This window comes from Saccopteryx bilineata, chromosome 8 (assembly GCF_036850765.1).
Source record: "Saccopteryx bilineata isolate mSacBil1 chromosome 8, mSacBil1_pri_phased_curated, whole genome shotgun sequence".
NCBI classification, from domain to species: Eukaryota; Metazoa; Chordata; class Mammalia; order Chiroptera; family Emballonuridae; genus Saccopteryx; species Saccopteryx bilineata.
This window is the reverse complement of record NC_089497.1, coordinates 54,501,971-54,525,195: the sequence shown is the minus strand read 5'-3', so window position 1 is coordinate 54,525,195 and position 23,225 is coordinate 54,501,971. Positions and strand designations below refer to the sequence as shown.

General features: G+C 43.7%; 1 protein-coding gene across 1 annotated transcript in view; it reads left to right on the top strand.

The window, feature by feature from the left end:
- MUC13 (mucin 13, cell surface associated) overlaps nt 1–22,522 on the top strand; it is a 28,630-nt gene extending 6,108 nt beyond the window's left edge. Inside the window, exons 3-12 of the mRNA XM_066241510.1 lie at nt 2,070–2,183; nt 4,228–4,334; nt 7,166–7,224; nt 8,781–8,941; nt 12,815–12,934; nt 13,258–13,381; nt 14,040–14,077; nt 15,701–15,782; nt 19,494–19,695; nt 21,336–22,522. Of these exons, the coding sequence (XP_066097607.1) occupies nt 2,070–2,183; nt 4,228–4,334; nt 7,166–7,224; nt 8,781–8,941; nt 12,815–12,934; nt 13,258–13,381; nt 14,040–14,077; nt 15,701–15,782; nt 19,494–19,695 (1,007 nt within the window). The 3' untranslated portion in view covers nt 21,336–22,522. The remainder of the gene's footprint in view (nt 1–2,069; nt 2,184–4,227; nt 4,335–7,165; nt 7,225–8,780; nt 8,942–12,814; nt 12,935–13,257; nt 13,382–14,039; nt 14,078–15,700; nt 15,783–19,493; nt 19,696–21,335) is intronic.
- Nucleotides 22,523–23,225: the final 703 nt, after the last annotated feature.

Sequence of the window (23,225 nt, the reverse complement as noted above, 5' to 3'; positions counted from 1 at the left end):
CGTATCCCGTCATTATAGTACCACATGGAGTATTTTCACTGTCCTAAGAAGTCTGTGCTCCGCCGTTCATCCTTCTCTCCCCCCAACCACTGGCGACCACTGATCTTTAAACTGTCCCATAGTTTTGCCTTTTCCAGAATGTCATATAGTTAAAATCATACAGTATGTGGCCTTTTCAAATGGGCTTCTTACACTTAGTAATATGCATTTAAGTTTCTTCATATCTTTTCATGGCTTGATGATTATTCAGTGCTAAATAGCTCATTTCTTTTTAGCACTGAGTAATATTCCACAATCTGGACATACCACAGTTTGTTTATCTATTCACCCACTGACGGGCATCTTAGTTGCTTCCAAGTTTTGGCATTATGAATAAAGCTGTTACAAATATTCACGTGTAGTTTTTTCAATGGACGTAAGTTTCAACTCCTATGGGTAAATACCAAGGAGTTCACATGCTGAACCATATGGTAAAAATACGTTTAGTTTTTAAGAAATCCCCGAAGTGTTTTTCCAAAGTGGCTGCACCATTTTGCATTCATACCAGCAGTGTTGCTCTACAATCAGCACTATTTTAGTTTATATTTTTTAATGAAAGTAAATTAGGTGCCTTCATTATGGAATAAGAAGCTGAAACAGGAAAACCTAAATCTCCCTCCCACACTAAAACCCCTAGGACTGAGACTACCAGGTTCCTTCCCGAGGCCAATTCGATGGTCAGTTTCTTATGTCTCCCTCCATAGGTGTTCTATACAAATATAAACATACATATTTGTGTGTGTTTGTGTATTCCCACTTTTTTTTAATCAACAAAGAAGAGCATGTTATACATATTGTGTCTTATATGTAGTTTTTAAAAATCTATTTCTACTATGGGTTCATAAGCATTTGGACGGTTCTAAAGGTTGTCAGACGATTTATTCAGATATCAAAGCTCAGAATCATTTCACTTGCAATAGATGAAGAAAATGGCCTGCCAGGACCACCACTTGGCCATGGACCTAGCTTTCTTCCTTGGATCCCATCTGATTACCAGAGATAGAAAAGACACTGCCTCCGGCCTGGTCAGAGAGTCCCAGCCAGCAGTGTGGGATCGATTACAATATTATTCTCACCATTTATTCAAGTCATCCACTCAGAAAATCAGAGTAGAGTGTCATTTCATCAGCTTCTCTTAGAATTTTCACCTACTTACTCCACGTTCTCCCCTTAGCACTCCTTCCCCTTCATTATGAATCTGTACACCATGTGTGCTAACCAGAATATAATATCTCGTCTCCTTTTAGAGCTTCTTGCCTGTTCTTCCCTATAAGACAGCTATTTACACCTTCCTAAAAAATATGATGCTTTCGGCCTGACCAGGCAGTGGAGCAGTGGATAGAGTGTCAGACTGGGATGCTGAGGACCCAGGTTCGAGACCCCAAGGTCGCCAGCTTAAGTGCGGGCTCATCTGGCTTGAGCAAAAGCTCACCAGCTTGGACCCAAGGTCGCTGGCTGGAGCAAAGGGTTACTTGGTCTGCTGAAGGCTCCCCGGTCAAGGCACATATGAGAAAGCAATCAATGAACAACTAAGGTGTCGCCACGAAAAACTAATGATTGATGCTTCTCATCTCTCTCTCTGTTCCTGTCTGTCTGTCCCTGTCTATCCCTCTCTCTGACTCTTTCTGTCCCTGTAAAAAAAAATAATAATATATATATACATATATATATACATACATATATATATATATATATATATATATATATATATATATATATGCACACGCTGCTTTCTATAAAATAGTTTAGGGGAAACCTTTCTATAAAATAGTTTTGGGGAAACCTTCCCCACCAACCTCTGACCTTTACTGTTGACAAGTAGTTGGTCCAGAATTTCAGCAACAAGCTCCCTAGATCCATAAGAAATTATGTATTTGTTTCTAGTTCTTCTAAGGGGTGTGCCCTGGAATAGCACAACCAAGGCAACAGAAAGTGCCCAGGAGGGAGGCATGAATATTTAAAAGTATGTTTTCGGGTGTTATTGGTTGTTCTGTGGATTTTTTTTTTCATTTTCTTCTATTTCATCGCAGATTCTTGCCAAACCAGTTCCTGTGGTGGTGACTCTTCCTGTGTTAATCTGAATCAGTCACATTATTGCCTGTGTATGAATGGATATTATTATCAGTCTTCCAAATGCAATAAAGGTGAGTTACAAAGGATGAACTGTGCCAAGCTGCATCTCATACCTAAAGTGGAATAAAAAATTTTAAATCATGGCAAAAAGAGCTTCTGGAATACTAGAGATAGAGGAAAATTTGGAGGTAACAAAGGCCAGCAAAGTAGAAAAAATGGCTCCTGCCTTTGTCTCAGAGGCACGAAGTGTGAGAGGAAACGAACTTGTGAATTAGTCTTGGAGATCTGCAAGCAGATGTGCCCTGTCACTTCACCTGTTCGAGGGCATGGTGCCATGGGGCCAAAATGAGAATGAGAATGACAGGTGGCGAAGGCCCTGAAAAAGTGCAGACTGCACCGAATAGTGCTGTGGCAGGGGACCACGGAGGCAGAGTAAGGGGAGGTGACTAAGACCACATGGTCGGACAAGCCTGGGAGCCTAGTCTTCTGACTTTGCTCAGTTCTCGGCCATAGGATTTGTTTGTCCCATAACAGCAGACCCAATTTTTAGAGACGTAAGAGCTTCTCAGGTCTAGAAATGGACTTCAGGAACAAATTGCCATGAACTTGATGTAACACTTTCTTGGTTAAATCAGCTGGGTACTGCAAAGGCCCAAGTCTGTTTCCTGTGTAATAAATTTCTGTTTCGTGAATGAGAAATGTCCCCTCTTGCCAGAGCAGATCAAGTGTGTAGAAAACAAATACGTAGTGTTGGCTGCAGAGGTTAGAGATATTTCAGAAGCCGAAAGGATGTTCTTATTTTCAGCACTAATAATCTCATTTCCGGGGATCCTCTTTAAGTAAATGACCCCATAGAAAGGCTTGGGCATTAAGATGTTTATTATAACATTTCCTTCCTCTTCTAAATAATTAAAAGTGCTAAAAATAAAAAAAGCTAACATCAATGAAGGGAACTTGTATTTCATAGAATATTATGAAACTTTTAAAAATAATAGTTATAAAGACTAGGTAATGATTTGGGAAAATGTTAATTATTTAATAATGAATAAGGAGCCTGACCAGGCAGTGGCACAGTGGATAGAGCATCAGACTGGGATGCAGAGGACCCAGGTTCGAAACCCTGAGGTTGCCAGCTTGAGTGCAGGCTCATCTGGCTTGAGCACGGGGTCACTGGCTTGAGCATGGGATCATACATATAACCCCATGGTCACCAGCTTGAGCCCAAGGTAGCTGGCTTAAGCAAGGGGTCACTCACTCTGCTGTAGCCCCTAGGTCAAGGCACACATAAGAAAGCAATAATAAACAACTAAGGAAACTAAGGAGCCTCAACGAAGAATTGATGCTTCTCCTCTCTCTCCTTCCTGTCTCTCTGTCTGTCCCTATCTGTCCCTCTCTCTGTCTCTCTGTCTCTGTCATACACATACACACACAAATAATAATAATAATAAGGAAGGAACCTTCATGATATAAACTTAGAGCTATAATGCTATGAACATGCATAGGGGTAAAGGAGCTGGGAGAAATACAGGCTTCCCCCGCTATCTCAAAGTAGAGTATTTCTGTGAAACCTTCTGTAAACCGGAGTGGCATAAGATGAAGAAGCAATCACCTTAGGACGCATCATGCTAACAATGCACAAAATAAATTGAGGTGGAGCGCAGGTGCTGACAGACACAGCTCAGAGACAGGGTGGCTTGCTGCTGGGATGCGAGTGCCGTTTCCAGGGAAGGAGCTGGGGGCCGCTCCCCCTGCTCAGGGTGCGCGCTGCCTGTACAGAGGCTTGCTGCGAAACAAACGCTGAACGCAATTTTCGATTTTCATCCTTTCTCATAAAAGCAAAAGTCCTCTTAGGGTTTCCTTTGGCTCGCGAAAACGGGTCCTAATGTAGGTCTTGCGTAAAAGCCTTTTGGAAAGTCTGTATGGGGGTGGAGGGGCACCGGTACCAGGATGAAAGGGGCTGTTAGGTTGGTGGATTTGGGGGTATCGTTTATCATAGTTCCAGGCTCCTTGTAGTATTATACAATCTTTAGAATTCTTTTAAAAGTGTGTTTTAAACAAAATGAAAATGACCCTGTCTACATTAAATATTACAGAAAGGTTCTGCTTGAATTTCAGGAAAGGTATTCCCTGGAACAATTCAAATAAAAGTCTCAGAAGCATCTTCCTTGGAAGATAAAATGTCTGAAGCCTATGAAGTATTATATATGGAAATAATAAGATTTGTAAGTATTTTCCAATCTTCTTCCTGTGTAAGTGTTCTTTGTTCTAACACTGAGTTGCAGAGCACAGGGCTGATACTCAGGTGGTTCACACTGGTACAGCTTTTCCAGTTGTTCAGAGAGTGAAATGCGCCCATACTGGTTGGCAGCTGTCCTGAGCCCCCTGGGTACCACTGGACTCCTGGGCCTCCCCGTGATCCTGCCCCGCTCTGAGCAACGCCTGGCTGGGCAGAGGGCCATTCGAAGCTGGCTTCAGCCATGCTATGCTTGTCATTACATAAGCTGTTAGAATATATTTAAATGGACAGGGAAATACAATGATGTTTTAAAATGAATTATTTCCATAGAATTGAAAAGAAAAAGTTTTAAAGATTTATTTTTTCTTTTTACATTCCAACTTGGACACATTTCTGTACTAATATGACTTTTTTAATGTCTAGAAGAGGAACTCCATCTGAATGACCATTTAGTCCCTTTTCTCCCCATTTTCAAAAATGGCAAAATGCACAGTAGCTTCATGTCATTTTGATGATAGTGAGTGACTGTGTCACCGTGAGATCTCCATTCTAGGGCCACAGCTGTCAGACCCAGACAGGCTCGCGGGGGGCATCCAGCCCGTGTTTCTCAAAGCTTAGTGAGACTTCAAAAATTAAGGTCTTATTCTATGAGACTGTCTTTGAATTTTATCAATTAATACAATGTAAAAACTGAGTATCTACATGGTTTTACAGATTGTTCAGAGAGAACTAGCGTTCACCACAGAACAGCGAGGGCTGGCGCTGCTGGGATGAGAGCCCAGCTGCCGAAGCCCCGGGCTGGCCGGCCCCTTTGTCATAACACCTGTGTGCAATGGGCCGGCTGCCCGTGATGTTGCCTCTTATCCTGGATCTACATTCCTCTGTGCCTGCTTGGATGAGACTCAGTACATTGAAGAAGGCAACATCAATGTGTTCCCACTTCTCGGGAGCCCCTTGATTCTCTCGTGTGGCTTTACTGAGCACTGGCCACTGTGGCCACTACATCTCCCAAACTTGCTTTCAGTATGAGTGTGCAAAAGTCCCCTCCAGCTTCAAGCCTATGCCCTGGTCTCCAGAGGCCAGTTTAGAGACTTACTCTCAATCAGGTACTGATGGTCCCAGGGGACCAGGGATAGGATAGAGCATTCTTACAATTGCTAAGAGGCTGTTAATCCAAAAGGAATGTACCTACAACTCCTAGAACTAGGAAAATAGAGACAATTTGCTTTCTACAGGGTCCTCTTAGTAGACTTTGTAGCTGGGGAAGTCCCAGCTCAGGCCTTGAGAAGTCTCCGGGATCTGTTTTCTACCCAGCTGGTTCCAAATGGATAGTCCCTGATTTGGAGTTACCTTGCTGCATGCTGTGCCGGGCATTTTGTGTGTAATATTTCTAATTCTCAGAATAGCCCCTGTGAGGGAGATAACACTATGGTGCCTATTTTGTGTATGGGACAGTCAAGGATCATGAAGGTTAAGAAACTGACTAAAGGTCACCCAGCTAATGAGGGAGGAGGTTGGGAGTTGAACCCAGATCTTCAGACCACAGATCTGCCTTCTCCTCGCTTGCTGGCTGCGTTGTGCAGTGGAGGCCAGGCAGTCACGTCCTTCACAATTCATTCATTCAGTCACCAGTGAGGCGGTGTTGAACTTTTCCTAGGGATTGCCCTATGCTGAGTGCTGTGGGGTGCGGTTGGAGGAGGTTGTGTCATAAGAAAGAGAAAGTAAATCCCATACTTGGCATCAAAGAGCTTATGTTCGCCTGACCTGTGGTGGCACAGTGGGATAAAGCATCAACCTGGAACACTGAGGTCGCTGGTTTGAAACCCTGGGCTTGCCTGGGCAAGGCACATAATGAGAGTTGATGCTTCCTGCTTCTCCCCCTTCTCTCTCTCTCTCTCTCCCTCTCTCTTTCTCTCTCTCTCTCTCTCCCTCTTTCCCCCCTCTGAAAAAAAATAGTCTTTAAAAAAAAAAAAAGAGCTTATATTCTAACTGAGACCCTAAGCCCACCTTAAGCCCACCTCCACCTCATCCCTGACATCGGTCTCAGTTTGATCGCTAGCCACTTCTCTATAAGTATCTGGGGTTGTCTCTGTTCTTAGAACACAACTCAAACCCACAACTCAATTGTAGGATAAGATCCACCTACAAGCTCACAAAGCCATGTATCACATATTCCATCTTATTTTATACACATTATAGCCCTACATGGTAGGAGTTACTGCTGTCCCAAGTTTTCCAATGAGAAAAGTGAGGTTCAAAGAAGTTAAATTATGCAATTTGTGGAAGAAAGTTTCCTTGAACTTCCATGGTAGATCATAGCATTCTATGGCACTGACCTGTCTTAACCTCATGGTGTGGTCCCCTATATGATTACAGGGCTGGGTCAGCCCATCTTTGTCATTTCTAAGTCCCATGGTATAATTGCCTTGTGGGCAGTTAAAGAAGTGTTCCTTAGATAGATCAATGCATGCAGTAAGCAGGCATATAGATAAGTCAGACAAATAGGCAAAACTTTACTGTGACTTTAAAAAGACAAAGTTAATAAGTTAGTAACTTAATTTTTAAGAGTATGATCCTTGATTTGGCTATTTTAGGTTTTCATCCTTTTCTTGGATAACCCTTACATTAAATTCTTACTATTTCACAGCAAAAGTTACTGGACGATGTTAGAGAGCATGTCAAGAATATATAGTTTGCCGTGATGAACCATGTATATTTATATACAGGGGTTTAGAAATGTATTTATATTAAAACCTAGATACAGTACCACTTCCCCCTCTTCATAGTTGCTATTAAATATGTTCTTCTCTTCCACAGTTTAAAGATGCATTTATGAATAGTAAAACTTATGGACAGACTGTAATTCATAAAGTCAGGTAAGTTTGCTATGGACTGATGGGGTACTTTGGAGGTAGGTATGCATTTAACTTCTCGTCTTCTCTTCAGTTGCCTGTGCAGCACTGAGATGCCCTCCAGTGGGAAGTCACAAGTCAAGAAGAGGTAGCCAATCTGACATCACACTGACCTTGGTGTCCTGGGCAGAGTGTAGCCTAAGGACAGCACGATGCTATCTATGGTTGGCTGTCCCGCAATTTGCACACATGGTCCAGTGCGTCACCTGGATCTGTTTGTTTGGTTTGATCCCTTGGCTACAAGCCACACCTGGTTGGTCCCCAGAATGTGCGTTCTCAGGGGGCCAGGAAGAGAATGAGAGGCTCATGGTACTTTCTTCCCTCGTATGAGGGGCGTGAGGGTGATAATGCCCAAATCTCACACCTGGCTACTGAGGGGCCAGTAGTGAGCACTTCCTGCAGTAAAAACAAGCATTTATTATGTCAACACGCAATGACCAGTGTCAAGTACAATTTAGGGACCCAACGGGGCAAAGGATTCTCAAGACATTAAATTTTATCTCAGCCTTCTCTGAGGTGCTTTAACACACGAGCGCTGCAGCCTGAGGAAGGAGTGCTCTGAGATCAGTGAAGTGTGCGGGAAAAGCAGCCCTAACGTATTTTGTTTTATGGTTTTACTATTACATCTATTTTTATAAGCTTTGTCAATTTTTGTGGAATAAGATATAGTGTATATTCATACATATAAATTCAGAGGACTCCTGAAGGTGGTGAGTTTGAAGCTTGATGGTGAATGAGGGCCAAGTGTGATTGGCAGCCGGGTGCCCAGCAGGCAGACTACTGGGAGGCACAGTGCTGCGTGGCAAGGGCAGGCAGCAGACAGAGAGACCAGAGGTTCACAGCGGTAGCCGACGGAGCACACGGTTTGGCTTAGCGGACAACAGGGAGTCCATGCTCTGAGCATGACTGGAAACACAGGAACAGTGAGCTGTGATGACTTCAGGCAAATCTGTACTTGAATCCTGGCTGTGGCGCTTCCTTGCTACACAAATGGGCAGTTGTTTTAACCTCTCTGAACTTGAGTTACTTCATCTATACACCTGGGATAATCTGATCGACTTTCCTAGGACCTTGGGAGGAACACGTGAGGTAGCATTGGAAAGATCCCCGGCACACAGCCTGGCACATGGACAATTTCAGCATGTTTGTTCCCATCTATGTCCCCTCTTCTACAGAAAGTGATAAGTTACTATTTCAGATGTTACTTGTTCTACTTCTGGTTAGTTCCAAGTTCCTAGATCCTAAAAATGATTGTCCACATTTTTTTTTTCTAAGTATCCTCCAGTAGGACATTGTTTTAGCCATAGATACTCATTGAACACATGTTGAATAGAGATCTCTGGGCCAATAAACTGTCATCTTATTGCAACCCTTGGCATCCATATTGGTACCCCAATTGTGGATATATTTGTGGGTCAGGATTAGAACCTGGATATTTGGGAGTATGGGAGGTTCAAAAACCAAATTGTTGATGCTTAAATTTAGTTCATCAAGTGATAAGTTCATTTTATTTTTAAAAGATATACTCCAGCAAGATCTGAAATGCGTGCCAGTGACCAGGTTGTTGATGTAGCAGTAGTAAACCTTTTTGCAGAAACTACACAAGAAAATGAGACGACCATAAATGCGGCAATTACAACAGCAATATCAAAGAACCCTGATAAGATTACAGGCTTTACTGGTAAGTATTAAGTACTTTTATTCAAAGTTTACCTAAACACCTACCAAACTTTTTGTAAACTTTTCCATTATATGTAAGAAGGGGTCAAGAAGAACTAGAAGGCTGAATCTACAGATGTCTCCAACTTCTCTTTTAGTCTGTTCTTCCTCCCTTTCTCCTCTCACTTGGCTTCTACTCAGTTAGAATTACACTTCCAGAGATTTTGACCTTCTCAAAGTATTTTCATTTTACATAATCTCATGCCGCAGAATTACTCCTTTTCCTTTCTAAACATTTCGGTATTCACTCTTTCAAAGTCATGCTCCTCTCTCTGGCCATCACTTAGCTCTTGTATTTCAAGGGACCCGTCACTTCTACCTGCCAATCGATTTCTCTTTGGATTACAATTTGGTGCAGAGTAGCAATGCATGCAGTCAGAACCTCTGCTACCTGGAAGATGGAATTATTCGCAAGGCAAGACAAACCTTATCACTCACTCTGCTTTTGGCTAGATGAGACTTCCGGCCAGTGTGAGAAAATTAAGGGTCTCCATCAGCACAGAGACTGACCAATCAGAGTGGTTGCTGGCTGAAAATAGCCAGTGCCTTCTTCAAGATCAAGTCGAAGTCCCCTGTGCAAATCTCTCATTTTGGTTCTACGTAGTAATTGCTTGGCTCTAATAAGCCCTGGTATACTTGAAACCATTTGGCCTCAGCTCTGAGAATTGCTCTTCTGACGACTCCTCTCAACACCTCACCACTCTGAGACCAGGCATGCACTCTTAAATACATGAGGAAACTACCAACCGATGCCAGTTAGAGGTAGCCGCAAAAGGATGAACCACCCAGCAAAGGCAAATGAGAGGCTCAGAACTGTCAGGGGAAAAATGCCTTTTCCTGCTCCTCCTTCTGCTGCAAAGACAGATTCTCTCATCTGGCCCAAAGAGTGTAGAACCTTTTAATTGGAGGCATTTTTAAACAGCAGATGAGGAAGTAAGGCTTGTTATAAGTCTGGGATGTTTAGAAGGGAGTAACCACATGGGTGTTATATCTCCTCCTGTTCTCACTCCTAATCTAGTCTCAGACTCATCTTTTTTAGTCTGAATGCCTTCCAACCTGCATCAAGACTAATACCCTTTTTAAAATTTGCTTTTCAATCACAGTTGACACAATATTATATTAGTTTCAGGTGTACAACATAGGGATTAGACCAGGGGTCCCCAAACTTTTTACACAGGGGGTCAGTTCACTGTCCCTCAGACCGTTGGAGGGCCGGACTATAAAAAAAAAACTATGAACAAATCCCTGTGCATACTGCACATATCTTATTTTAAAGTAAAAAAACAAAATGGGAACAAATACAATATTTAAAATAAAGAACAAGTAAACTTAAGTCAACAAACTGACCGGTATTTCAATGGGAACTATGGGCCTGCTTTTGGCTAATGAGATGGTCAATGTGCTCCTCTCACTGACCACCAATGAAAGAGGTGCCCCTTCCGGAAGTGTGGCGGGGGCCGGATAAATGGCCTCAGGGGGCCGCATGCGGCCCGCGGGCAGTAGTTTGGGGACCCCTGGATTAGACATTTATATACCTTATGAAGCTCATCTGACACCATACAGCATCATTACAATATCACTATGTTCCCTGGGCTGGGCTTTACATCCCCATGACTATTTACATAACTGGCAATTTGTATGTCTTAATCCCTTTCCCTCTTCACCTGCTTCTCCAATCCCCCTTCTATCTGGCAACCATCAGTTTGTTCTTTGTTATCTATGAGTTTGTTTCTGTTTTGTTTGTTTATTTTGCTTCTTAGATTCCGTATTCACATAAGATCATATGGTATTTATATTTCTCTGAGTTATCTCACTCAGCACAATATCCTCTAGGTCCATTTATGTCACAGATGGCAAGATTTCATTCTTTTTAAGGCCAAGTAATATTCCATTGTAAATATATGTACTGCCTCTTTATCCATTCTAGACTGACATTCTTTTTTTTTTTTTTTAGATTTTATTTGTTGACTTTTGGAGGGGGGGAGAGTGGGAAGCATCTACCCATAGTAGTTGCTTCCTGTATGTGCCTTGACCAGGCAAGCTCAGGGACTTAACCTGTGACCTCAGCATTCCAGGTCGATGCTTTATCCACTGCGCCACCACAAGTCAGGCTAGACTAGCATTCTTAAAAGATTGCTTTCTCATGCCACACTTCTGCTCAAAATCTACCAATGGCCTGACCCATGGTGGTGCAGTGGATAAATTTAGCGTCGACCTGGAACGCTGAGGTTGCTGGTTCAAAACCCTGGGCTTGCCTGGTCAAGGCACATATGGGAGTTGATGCTTCCTGCTCCTTTCCCCATCTCTCTCTCTCTCTCTCAAATGAATAAAATCTTTTTAAAAATCTACCAATGAATTTTCAGCTTTATAGGATTAAAGTCATCGTCCTTAACCTGAAATTTAAACCATGCCTTCCCTATGAATGAACAAAAGAATAATTACTTATTGAGACTCTTGGGTTTGCATTTACACTAGCTCGTTGAATTCTCATAATTATGTGAAACAAGAATTATTAGCCCCATTTTATAGATGGAGGGAACTTGGATTCACCAAAAATCAAATGGTTGAACAGAGAGAGCCCAAGTGATAACTCATAAATGGCACAGCCAAGAGTTTTCTGTTTCCTTCCACTTCACTACACTGCCTTTCCCCATTCAAATACAACACCAGTACTCCCTGATAACAATTCTTGGCTTCTTTGTATGCCTCAGTGTTACTCTCCTTAGAAAGAGAGAGTATGTCTTTTTATGCCTTTGTCTCTCCTTTGACGGTTCAAATCTTCCCTATCTTTCAAAACAGTGCAATTCCCATCTCCCCATGATGGTATCTTAAGCTTCTTGAGCCCCCGAATTCCCCTTGTACTTAAAGTCTAGATTATGAATCGCTTGAAACAACTCTCTACAGGTTCAAACATGTAACTCTACAAAAATGGGACCTAAAAGTTACATAGCTGCTGTGTGCCTCATAGAATCCGAGGCAGAGGTCGGTACAAAAGAGATCTTGAATTAGAACAGAGTTGCACTGCTTTGGATTGAATTAATTTGAATTGAATAAGGTAAGAAAATAGATACGGAAGAGAGGACAGAGGAGTTGGATTTTAGAATTTCAGATTTTTATTTGTTAAATCCCAAAACTTATTAAAAAGCAATTATAGGGCGTGGCCAGTGGCTTAATTGATAAACGTATCATCCTGGCCAAGGTCACAGGTTCAATCCCTGGTCAAGGCACACATGAGAAACAATCAGTGAGTGCACAACTAAATGGAACAACTAAGTGGAACAACAAGTTGATGCTTCTCTCTCTCTCTCTTTTCCCTTACCTTTCTCCCTCTTTTCTCCTCTCTCTTTTTCTCTCCCTCAAATCAATGGGAAAAAAAATTTTTTTAAGCAATTATAGCCTGACCTGTGGTGGCACAGTGGATAGAGTGTCAACCTGGGATATTGAGGTCCCAGGTTCAAAACCTCGTCACCAGCTTGAGCACAGGCTCACTAGCTTGATCATGGGATCACTGGCTTGAATGGGGAATCATTGACATGGTCGCTGGCTTGAGCTCAAAGGTTGCTGCTTGAAGCCCAAGGTTACTGGCTTGGGCAAGGGGTCACTGGCTTGACTGGAGCCCCCCAGTCAAGGCACATATGAGAAACAATCATGAACAACTTAAGTGAAGCAGCTGAGTTGATACTTCTCACCTCTCTCTCTCCCTGTTCCACTATACCCCACCCACACTCGGTAATTATAACAACAGTGGAGCCGGCTTTGTGTGGGGGGGGGTTCACGAGTTACTTTCTCTATATTGTCTTGATGAATATATTTTCGAATTATTTGTGCCCCTCAGTGCAAGACCGCTGTGAGTTTTATGGTTGTGTACAGGAGAAGGACGGCTGCAGCGATGGTTTACAGTGCAGATGCAAAGAGGGCCTAGAACGCCCTAACCCGCAGACCCCTTTCTGTCTTGGTAAGTGTCCCACCTGCTTCTAAATGTTCTTCACAACTTCTACCCTCTCTCCTTTCACATTTGCAAAATACAGACTTCGCTGCTCAGGTGTCCACACGCATTTCGGATTGTGAGGGATGTGAGTTTTGGCTTTAGATGGGCGGACCTGGAGCGTGGCCTTGGCTGCGAGCTACGAGGCAGGCTTCACAGGGGCATGTCAGTGAGCACCTCGTCTCACCTAGAAAAACTAACATGAAAACATTGCATTCTGTGACATATCGCTCTGGGGCTGAAGAGGTTGTTTCTGAAAATGACCCAGAAATCACTGTGTTTTGAACTTCCAGATCCACAGTGTCCTGATACCTGCAGCGCGGCACGCAACATGCAGTGCCTAGTGAAGGCCAGCGTGGGCGCTAAGTGCGTGTGCCTGCCGGGCTACCAGAAGGATGAGCGTGGGAGCTGTCAAGCGTAAGGGAGATCCTCCTTTTTAAATCTTGCCATAGCTGGAGCTTAGGTATGGGGGAAAGGATAAAAAGGATAGAGCTTGCAACGTGGCTTTGGGGTCAGGAAGTTGGTATGCTGGTATAAGTTAGCAGATAGAGAGCAGCAGCAGCAGCAGCAGCAGCATCGGACACTTTTGAACATTGTGTGCCAGGACCCACACTAGGTAATACCCCTCACACAACAACACTGTCATGATTGCATTAGTTCCCCATTTTCAGGTGAGGAAACTGACGCTCAGAGAATATAAATAACTGCCCCAGCTCACAGGGCAGCAAATAAGTGCCAGGCAGGACCGCACAGCGTCACAGCCCGAGGGGGTCCTGCTCTGTTCCCTGCCTCGGGGCCTCAGCTTCGCCGGTATTGCTAATAGTCCTGGAGCTCAAGGATGGAGTATTCAGTCAGTGGGAAATGAGACTGTTTGGGATTGTGTAACCCCCTTCATCTTCCAGAGCTCCATGGAAGGTGTTCACCTGGAGAATGGGACTGTAAGGGAGAAAAAAGAAAGAGGGGAAGAAACAAGGCAGGAGAGAAAGATGGAAGGGAAGACATGGAGGTTGGGTGGGAACTCTGACACGCTCCAACATCCCTTTACCCTGGTTTCCTGTTGTCCATTGTCTTTCAGGTGTGCATTTGGCTACAGCGGAGTCAACTGTGAAGACCGTGAGTATACAGGTCTTGCTTTGTTGTTAAGCCCCTGGAAAAAACAAATATTAACCACATTCAAAACTCAGTGTGGTCCCCAAAGCTCCTGGCTCCCTTCATAAAGAGGGAGAAAATCTGACAGCACATTGTCTTCTGGGTCATGTCACCCCATCCAGCCCTTAGGTCACAGGCAGCAGCTCCTGTGCTACCAGAAATCACAGAACTCAGCCCAAGAGGCAGGCTGGCACCTCTGGACCAGTCCCCAGTGAGGGAAAGGTGTCCTAACATTCTATTCATTTTCTACACTAGCTTAAATATGCATTTTCTGCTACTAGGAAGGAGAAAAGACAAGTATCTTTCAAAAATGTTTGTGGTCATGGGAGAGCAGAACTGGAAACCAGACATTTAAATATGCAAATATGGTTCCAGAGCTGTTTCTTAGTGTGAGATCATATTATTGCAAATTCAGTTGCTTCATTTCATGCCCCACACCCACCAAATTAGGATGACATTAACTTTATATTTTAAATTATTTTACATTAAAGTTTTTACATAATGAACTAAAGATCAGCGATCCAAGATGAAGGAAATATTACTGTTGGCCACCAGCCAGCCCCAAAGTTAGTGATGAGAAATGTTCTTGATTTCTACTGTGATTTGTGGCAAGGTTGGCTTTGCTAAATCATTTCTTCCTTCTGGACTTTCAGTGTCCCCACCTATAAAATGAGAGGCTTAGGTTAGGGGACTGTTGGGGTGATTTCCAGGCTTAATGGCCTGTGGCCCCACAAAGCCAGGTGGGAGCTGGCACATGGCCACATTGCCCAGGGAAAAAGGGCCTAGAGCACCACTAGCTAATGGAAATAGAATATGAACTTCATGTTTAATTTCAATTTTAAAAATTCTAAGTAAATTTAAAGAAGTAAAGAGAAATGGGTGAAATTGATTTTAATAACATTTTATTTCACTCAATGTATCAAAACTATCATTTCAACATGTAATCAATATTAGAATGATTCATGAGAAATTTTAGTTTATTTCAAATGTGTTTGAAATCCTCTGGGTACGTTGCACTTATGGGCCGTCTCACAGCCATTGTTCGCGGGTTCCGTGGTGCTAGACAGACAGCACACCCAGAGCAGGAGGGCGGCGGCCACGAACCTCCGGGCTCTTCCGGCACTGATTCTACCAAGCTGTTACCATTAATCCATCACCTAGCTCCTCTATGGGTGACAATTTACTCCAACCTAGTTCCCCCAGCTTATCAGGAAGGTCAGGTGTGGTGGGCAGGCAAAGGCCGCAGAGCTCAGGAGGTAGTGTGGTCCTTGGTTGAGGTCCCATTCCCCCCCAAACCCAGGAAGTACCTACCGCCATAGTGTCCGTGCAGTTTATGGTCTTCTATCTGGCAAGGCTGCCTCTTCTGATTGAGTTCTGAATCAGGAACAGTTGGCATTTGGAGATGTGGGGGGAGACATAAAGGAGGTGAGCCACTCACCCAGCCTGGCCTTGGAGGGGGCAGAGATGAGAGCCTGACTGTCCTCTCAGCCAGGAGCCCGGGGAACGCACGTATGCGCGCCATAGGCAGAGAGTGGGGCCGACCTGTGAGACGCTGTTCCCACTACAGTATTCTCTTTTCCCTTTTAGAATTTCAGCTGATTCTCACTATCGTGGGCACCATTGCTGGCGTCCTCATTCTTGCCATGGTGATTGCACTGATCTTGACGAGGTATGAAACAGAAACGTCCGTGCCCTGGGGCACAGCGCTGCCCACATTACACTCTGGTTTCCAAACAGACACAGCCTTTCCCAGGCCAGAGAAGGGAAGTAAGGCGAGCCTTCTCTAAAACCACTGAATTTTTTTCTTACCTTAATTTTCTTTTGATTATATAAGTTCTACATGACTATTGAAGAAAATCTGGAAACTAGAGGAATGTGTAGAGGAGTGAAATAAAAAACCACCCATGGAACTCACCACCCTGAGGCAACTAACATTTGTGACATTTATTCCTCCAGGCTTTCCTCTATCTTTTTAAAGGGTATTATATACATAATTTTGTGTCCCTTGTGTTTTAAAATAATTTTTGTTGAGCCTGACCAGGCGGTGGCACAGTGGATAGAGCTTAGGACTGGGATGCGGGGGACCCAGGTTCGAGACCCTGAGTTTGCCAGCTTGAACACAACTCATCTGGTTTGAGCAAGGATCACCAGCTTGGACCCAAGGTCATTGGCTTGAGCAAGGGGTTACTCGGTCTGCTGAAGGCCCTCTGTCAAGGCACATATGAGAAAGCAATCAATGAACAACTAAGGTGTCACAACAAAAAACTGATGATTGATGCTTCTCATCTCTCTCCCTTCCTGTCTGTCTGTCCCTATCTATCCCTCTCTCTGACTCTCTGTCTCTGTAAAAAAAATAATAATAATATTTTTTGTTGAGATTATTTTAGCTTAATACTATAATGTGATCTAGCAATCACTTTCTTATGAAAACTCTTTGTTAATAGTATTTAACTCCATTAATGTTATCAAATGTCATTTTCATTAAGTCAGTCCCCTGCCCAGGGCCTTGCTGCATAGGATCAAAAATCGGCCCCCTGCCTGACCAGGCTGTGGCACAGTGGATAGAGCATCGAACTGGGATGCGGAAGGATCCAGGTTCGAGACCCTGAGGTCGCCAGCTTGAGTGCGGGCTCATCTGGTTTGAGCAAAAGCTCACCAGCTTAAGCCCAAGGTCGCTGGCTCGAGCAAGGGGTCACTCGATCTGCTGTCGCCCCCCCACCCCCGTCAAGGCACATATGAGAAATCAATCAATGAACAACTAAGAACCGCAATGAAGAATTGATGTTTCTCATCTCTCTCCCTTCCTGTCTGTCTGTCCCTATTATAATAAATAATAAAAAATAAAAAAATAATTAAAAAAAAAAATCGGCCCCTGCTGCTAGAATCCTCTGGGTTTAAATACAAATGTTTTTCCTACCTGGCCACTTCTCAGCCAGGGCACTTAAGTGCTCCTCTTCAGTAGGATCCGTTCATTTATTCAATAAATATTTAGATATCCTAAAGTTCCCTCCATTAACAGGGAGAGAGAACACTACTATCTATTCTAGTCAAATGTACCAAGTGGAGGTCAAGCTACTTTTAAAAATTGCATTTAGCTCATATCTTATATTTTGGCAAAATAGGTATCTTTACACTATAATGTGGAAGATAAACAGATTTTAGATTCCTAAAATATTTTGTTTCCTCCTTTTTTTTTTTTTTTTTCTGAAGCTGGAAACAGGGAGAGACAGTCAGACAGACTCCCGCATGCGCCCGACCGGGATCCACCCGGCACGCCCACCAGGGGCGACGCTCTGCCCACCAGGGGGCGATGCTCTGCCCCTCCAGGGCATCGCTCTGCCGTGACCAGAGCCACTCTAGCGCCTGGGGCAGAGGCCAAGGAGCCATCCCCAGTGCCCGGGCCATCTTTGCTCCAATGGAGCCTTGGCTGCAGGAGGGGAAGAGAGAGACAGAGAGGAAGGGGGGTGGTGGAGAAGCAAATGGGCGCTTCTCCTATGTGCCCTGGCTGGGAATCGAACCCGGGTCCCCCGCACGCCAGGCCAACGCTCTACCGCTGAGCCAACCGGCCAGGGCCTGTTTCCTCCTTTTTTAAAACAACTTGTTTTGATACTAACTCTTCCTCAGAGACAATTATAAGGACAAAAAGCTGGGAGCTGGGAATGTGTCTCCCTCTCCAGGGAGAGGTGCAGAACAGCGCGGCCACGGAGCGAGGCTGTCTCCTCCTTCCTTAGGAGGACTGGCTGTCTGTCTGAGTCTCCAGGGTCCTCAGGGGCTGCTCTGGAACCTTATGGCCCGGGCACAGCCATGCCTCTCAAACCCTCCTTCCTGCTGTAGACCTGTGTTTGCTCTTAGCTCAGCCTCAGATTCGTAGTTCCTAGGAACACACACCAAAAGTTATTTCCTGCACATTTCGAAGGTAAGCAAGCCTCTCCTCAGCACTTAGCCAGGAGTGCTGTCAAAGAGCAGGAACTGGACGGTGGGCTAGGCTGGCCACTACAAGACAGGTTGAGTGGGTCTTCCTTCATGACATTCTCAGTGTGACTGAGGAAGAGAGACTGTGACCCTGGGAGCTGGGAGGACCCTATGGTCCCCACCCCTACAGTCTAGGGGCCACCGCAGGAGCAGGTCCGTGGCCTGTGGGACAGAAGGAAGAACAGGGTCATGATCATAGTCAGCTAGGGTAGATGCCTCCCTTACCTGCAAGAACTTTCACATGGCTCTAAATCCTTACCCTTGAGAGGCCAATACTGAAAGGTATTAAGACCTTTATACCTTTAACTCGTTTTATTCACTGAGGTGCTTCTATAGACATTGACTTGGCTTGAATGTAAAGTTATATCACAAATCATCTTTCCTCTTTGACTTTAGTTATTGTTTTTATAAATAATTCAAAAGAACATTTAAGAATACTATCATCATTAGCAAAATTTATATGAATTGGTGGAATTGAGTGATAATGTCAAATCAGTGGTAGCCTTCTGGTTTTGATGGTTACCCGAAGCTTATGAGGAGACTGTCCTTAAACTAGGGAATCTACACTGAACAAAGTAATGAAATATTATGGGGTAATGAGTTACTAGGTCTTCAACTTATTCTTAAGTGGTCCAAAAGTGTTAGCAATTGGGGAATCTAGGAGATGATGTATGAAAACTTTGTGTATTATTTTTTTGGTAACTCACACGTAAATTTGAAAATATTTCCAAATTTTAAAACATTTTTTTAAAGTATATTAGTGCCCTGGCTATTTAGCTAGTCATTTAAGAGTGTCATACTGAAACAACAACGTTGCAGGTTCAATCCCTGGTCAGGGCACATAAGGGAAGCAGCCAATGAAATGCATGACTGAGTGGAACAACAAATGAATGCTCCCTTCCCCTTCCCTTCTCTCTCTTTTCCTCTCTCTGTCTCTCTGAAAATAAAAGAAATTAAGCCCTGGCCATATAGCTTGGTTGGAGCATCATCCTGGGCACAGAGGTTGCTGGTTCAGTTCCCCGGTCAGGGCACATACAGAAACAACTCCATGTTCCAGCCTCTCAAAAAAAAAAAAAAAAAAAAAAAGGAGAGAGAGAGAGAGAGAAAAGAGTATTAATGCCCTGGCTGGGTTGTTCAGTGGATAGAGTGTCATCCCTGACTGCCGAGGTTGTGGGTTCAATCCCTGATCAGGGCACATAAGAGAAGCAACCAATGAGGGCACAACTAAATGGAACAACCAAGTGGAACAAGTTAGTTGATGCTTCTCTCCCCCACACCTCTCCCCTTGCCCCTCTCTCTTCCTCTCTCTCTCTCAAATCAATAAAAATAAAAATGTTTAATAGTATTAACACTTGCTTTCAGGAACTTCCTGCCATTGCCAGGTCCTAATTCCTGTTACTAATTACAGATCAAAGAAAAAAAAGGATATTGAAGAAGAGAACTTGATTGAGAACGACTTTCAAAATCTGAAACTGCAGCAAACGACAGGCTTCAGCAATCAAATAGCAGAAGGGAGCATCTTCCCTAAAGTCAGAATGGCCATCCCCAAGGACAGCCAGCTGCAGAATCCCTATATCAGCCAGAGAGGCATGCCCCGCCCTGACTATTAGGTGAGACCGTGGGCTTCTGTTTGGTTTTTCTGAGTGAAATGTCCCAGGGCAGAGCAGGGACCTGGCTATCATATCTTCACCAAGCCCTGGCCACCTTGCAGCCTTTTTCTTTTTGAATCAAAAGAGAAAGAGCAGAAGAAGCTCTCTGTTATTGTAAATAGCCACCACTTGGCCCCTAACACTAACCATCTATGTGACTTTAGCTACGTCGCTCAATTCCTTGGCCATCTACTTCTTCAGCTATAAAAAATAAAATAAAATGAAATAAAAATAGAGGCAGCAGCAGCAGCTTAATTTAGATTCCCTTAAGGTCCTTTGAAAATGCAAGCTTCTATGGCTGTGACTCCAGTGGTTGTGTGGGGTTGAGTTACAATCCCCAGGCTAAGGACCGAGGACTTAGGTCAGGTCTGAGGAGGACTATTGGATGTGAACGTGGTTCTGTGGATCCTTTCCAGCCAGCCCGTGTCAGCCTCTCCTTTCCTCTCCCCAGACTTCAAGGCAACCCAATCACTTTCTAAAGAGAGATAAGGCAAGTCAGGCTGGTGAATGGCTATTTCCCATGGAAGGGCTGTCAAGGAATAGCTTGTACTCATTAGATTTGTGTTGGACAATCATAGCTGGCATTGCTCAGTGAAATTGATCCAAAGGAAATGCAAAAGGAGGAAGCGTGGAAGAGGCGACTCTCCTGGGGACAGTGACAATGGACTGAGATGAATAAAAGGAGAGACAGTGAGGGAGGTGGAGACAGGGCCAGAGAAGAGCCAAGAAAAAGAGGGCAAGGAGAGAAATTACTTTGTTTTTTAATAAAAAGGAACAAAAAGGGGAGAAAGGGAAAGAAGGAAGGGTTAGGGTGAAGCATACTCAGAAGAGTAGAAAAACAGAGGATAAAAAGGGAGAAGGCCATGGAGGGTGGTGGGGGGCTGAGGGGGCTGGCGTAGGCTCCAGGGGCTCCGTGGTTACATTTCACCTCTGCTGCCCTGGGGAGCACGCTGCCTTTAAGGATCTTAACGCACTTTGAACATTCTGGGAAAACTTGACTTACTTTTATTTGGAAATCCTATGGTTTATGTGGTGCATAAACTGTCCTTTGGTCAAGAAAGTCTAATGTGTGTACAAAGGAATGACTTGCACAACACACACCAACACACACCACGTTGGGTCAGACACGGGCTAGCCAGCAAGAGCCACAAATGGATGTCCTGTGGGAGCACCTGTTGGCCCCACCCAAGGTCAACTTTAACCACGAAACTCGTTCAAAAACCTGCTCTCCTCCTTAGCTGTGGAGCCCTTACTTTAAGTGTAACCTGAAGAGAATCTTTAATGGTAGACTAAGTATGGGATTTAGAGTCAGACACACCTGGGGTTGAGGCCTTGCCCTTCCTGTTACCAGCTGTGTGAACTCAAGGCAACTTATTTGACTTCCCTGGGTTTGTCTTCTCAACTATGAAATGGACAAAATAAATCCTATTTCATAGGACAAAGATCTAGCACAGTGACCGGTTCTAATTTAAAAACAGTATTCAAATAATGTTAATTAAAATAATGCTAATAATTTATTAATCTAAATCTTCTCATGTGTTTCTGTTGGAATACTTTTTTTCTTAAAGCTCATCTTTCTTCCCCTCTTTCTTTTTATCTAGGATGATGAAAATTTGGAACCATCCATGGCCCAGCATCTGAGCTTTTATTCTGACTAAGACACTGATGGAGAAGTGAACAGCAGTGAAGATCTGGCCGTTGGTATTTTTCTTCCATCTGACACCTAGCCTCTCTGAATGGAAGTTGTGAATGTTCGCAGTGACTACAGCTTGTCTGCTAACTAAATAGCTATGAAATTAAATACAATTAGATGCTGTTAACTTTTATAAGACAATTGGTTTTATCCAATCAGTACAATGGTTAGGGTATTTCTTTTCCTTGAGGGCAACAGGAACCATTGTCAATCTAGAGAAAAGTTTTCCAAGGTTTTTCACTCCTAGGGAAATGTTGCTCTTGAGTTGATAGCCTACAGATAAGTAACTGAATTCTGGGAGACTTACACACCAGCTGAGGAGGTCCCAGGGCATGGGAAGAGAAACCAGCTTTTCAGGTTCTCCTTCTATCCTTCAGCTTTAGGGATTTCACTGCCCTAAAGTGACATTGAATTGCCAGGGCTTGTGACCTAGTCCCAAACCAAGAAAACAGAAAAAAGACATGTCTCTCAGCTTTTGCAGGGGTGATAGAATACAGGACCTTTTTGTGAATTGGAAGGCTTGGACTAGAAATGTTCATCATGGAGTGCATTCTAGAGTTTTTGAAATACCAGTAGGAAGGAGAGGCAGGAGGAAAGAATGTGACCAGGAGCAGGAGGAGCAGAGGCAGGAGGCCGGACCGACAGGATGAGTAAGGGAGAAGGTATGCAGGCCTCACCTTCATACTCAGACTCCCCTCCTCAATGAGCAAATGGGCACATCCTCTAATTCACCCCCTGCCCAAGACTCAGAGACTGGGAATAGGTGTGAGGACCAAAACCCCAGGAGCAAGAGCTTGAAGTCACCTGGAAATTGCAGACATTCTGTCTGGCTGATGGTGAGAGAGGGAGCTTGTGCTCTGGATCCTGATGTCCAGCCTTGCGATGCGGGGCCTAGAAGTGACAGAGGCTTAGCTGTGGCCACCAACACATACACAGCCATGGAAGGGGGCAGCACAGGCTTTCTCTAATGTTAATAGTGTCCTTATTTATGTCAAATGTCTGGTCCCCTTGCAAGTTATTTTTATTTGTTGTTGTTATTATTTGTTATTGACTGTTCATGTGAAAGGTGATAAATAAAGTATCTTTGGTAGACGATGTCCTTTCTTGTATTCCTTGTGTTCAGGGCATTTGGTGATGCACAAAGCAGTAATTCTCACTTTCTCTAGTAACCATGACACAGGACAGACTGGATTAATATCTGCTGTCCTCCATAGAGGTTGCTGTGTTGTAAGGTACCAAAAGCTACAGAATTAACATTAATATTTTAGGAAGCTTAAAGAACATTTTATTTAATTTGGGCTAGGCTACAGAGAGATTTTGTAAATGATGTTTGTACTTTTGTGATTAGCATAAAACCAAGATGGCCAATAGCATTGTATTGTAAATGCAGAGGGGAAGGAGACTTGGATTCTCTGACCTTCCCCCACACTTGTAAGGAATAGTTAGTCAGGTGTAGGAGGAGAAAGATTAAATTAAACCTTTTCTTATATTAATGGGCCATTTACAGGCATTTGTCCTCATGGAAACTACCTCTCCCTTCCTGACAGCATGTAGTTAATGTATGTATCTCTGGACAAAGGAATAGCAAACGAACACTAGAAAATATAGGAATGTCTTTTAATATGTAAAGTGACACTTTTACCATTGTGTTACCTTGTAAGTTTTTTTTTTTTTTTTTTTTTTTTTTTTAGAGGCAGAGATAGACAGGGACAGACAGGAACAGAGAGAGATGAGAAGCATCAATCATCAGTTTCTCGTTGCGCCTTGCGACTTCTTAGTTGTTCATTGATTGCTTTCT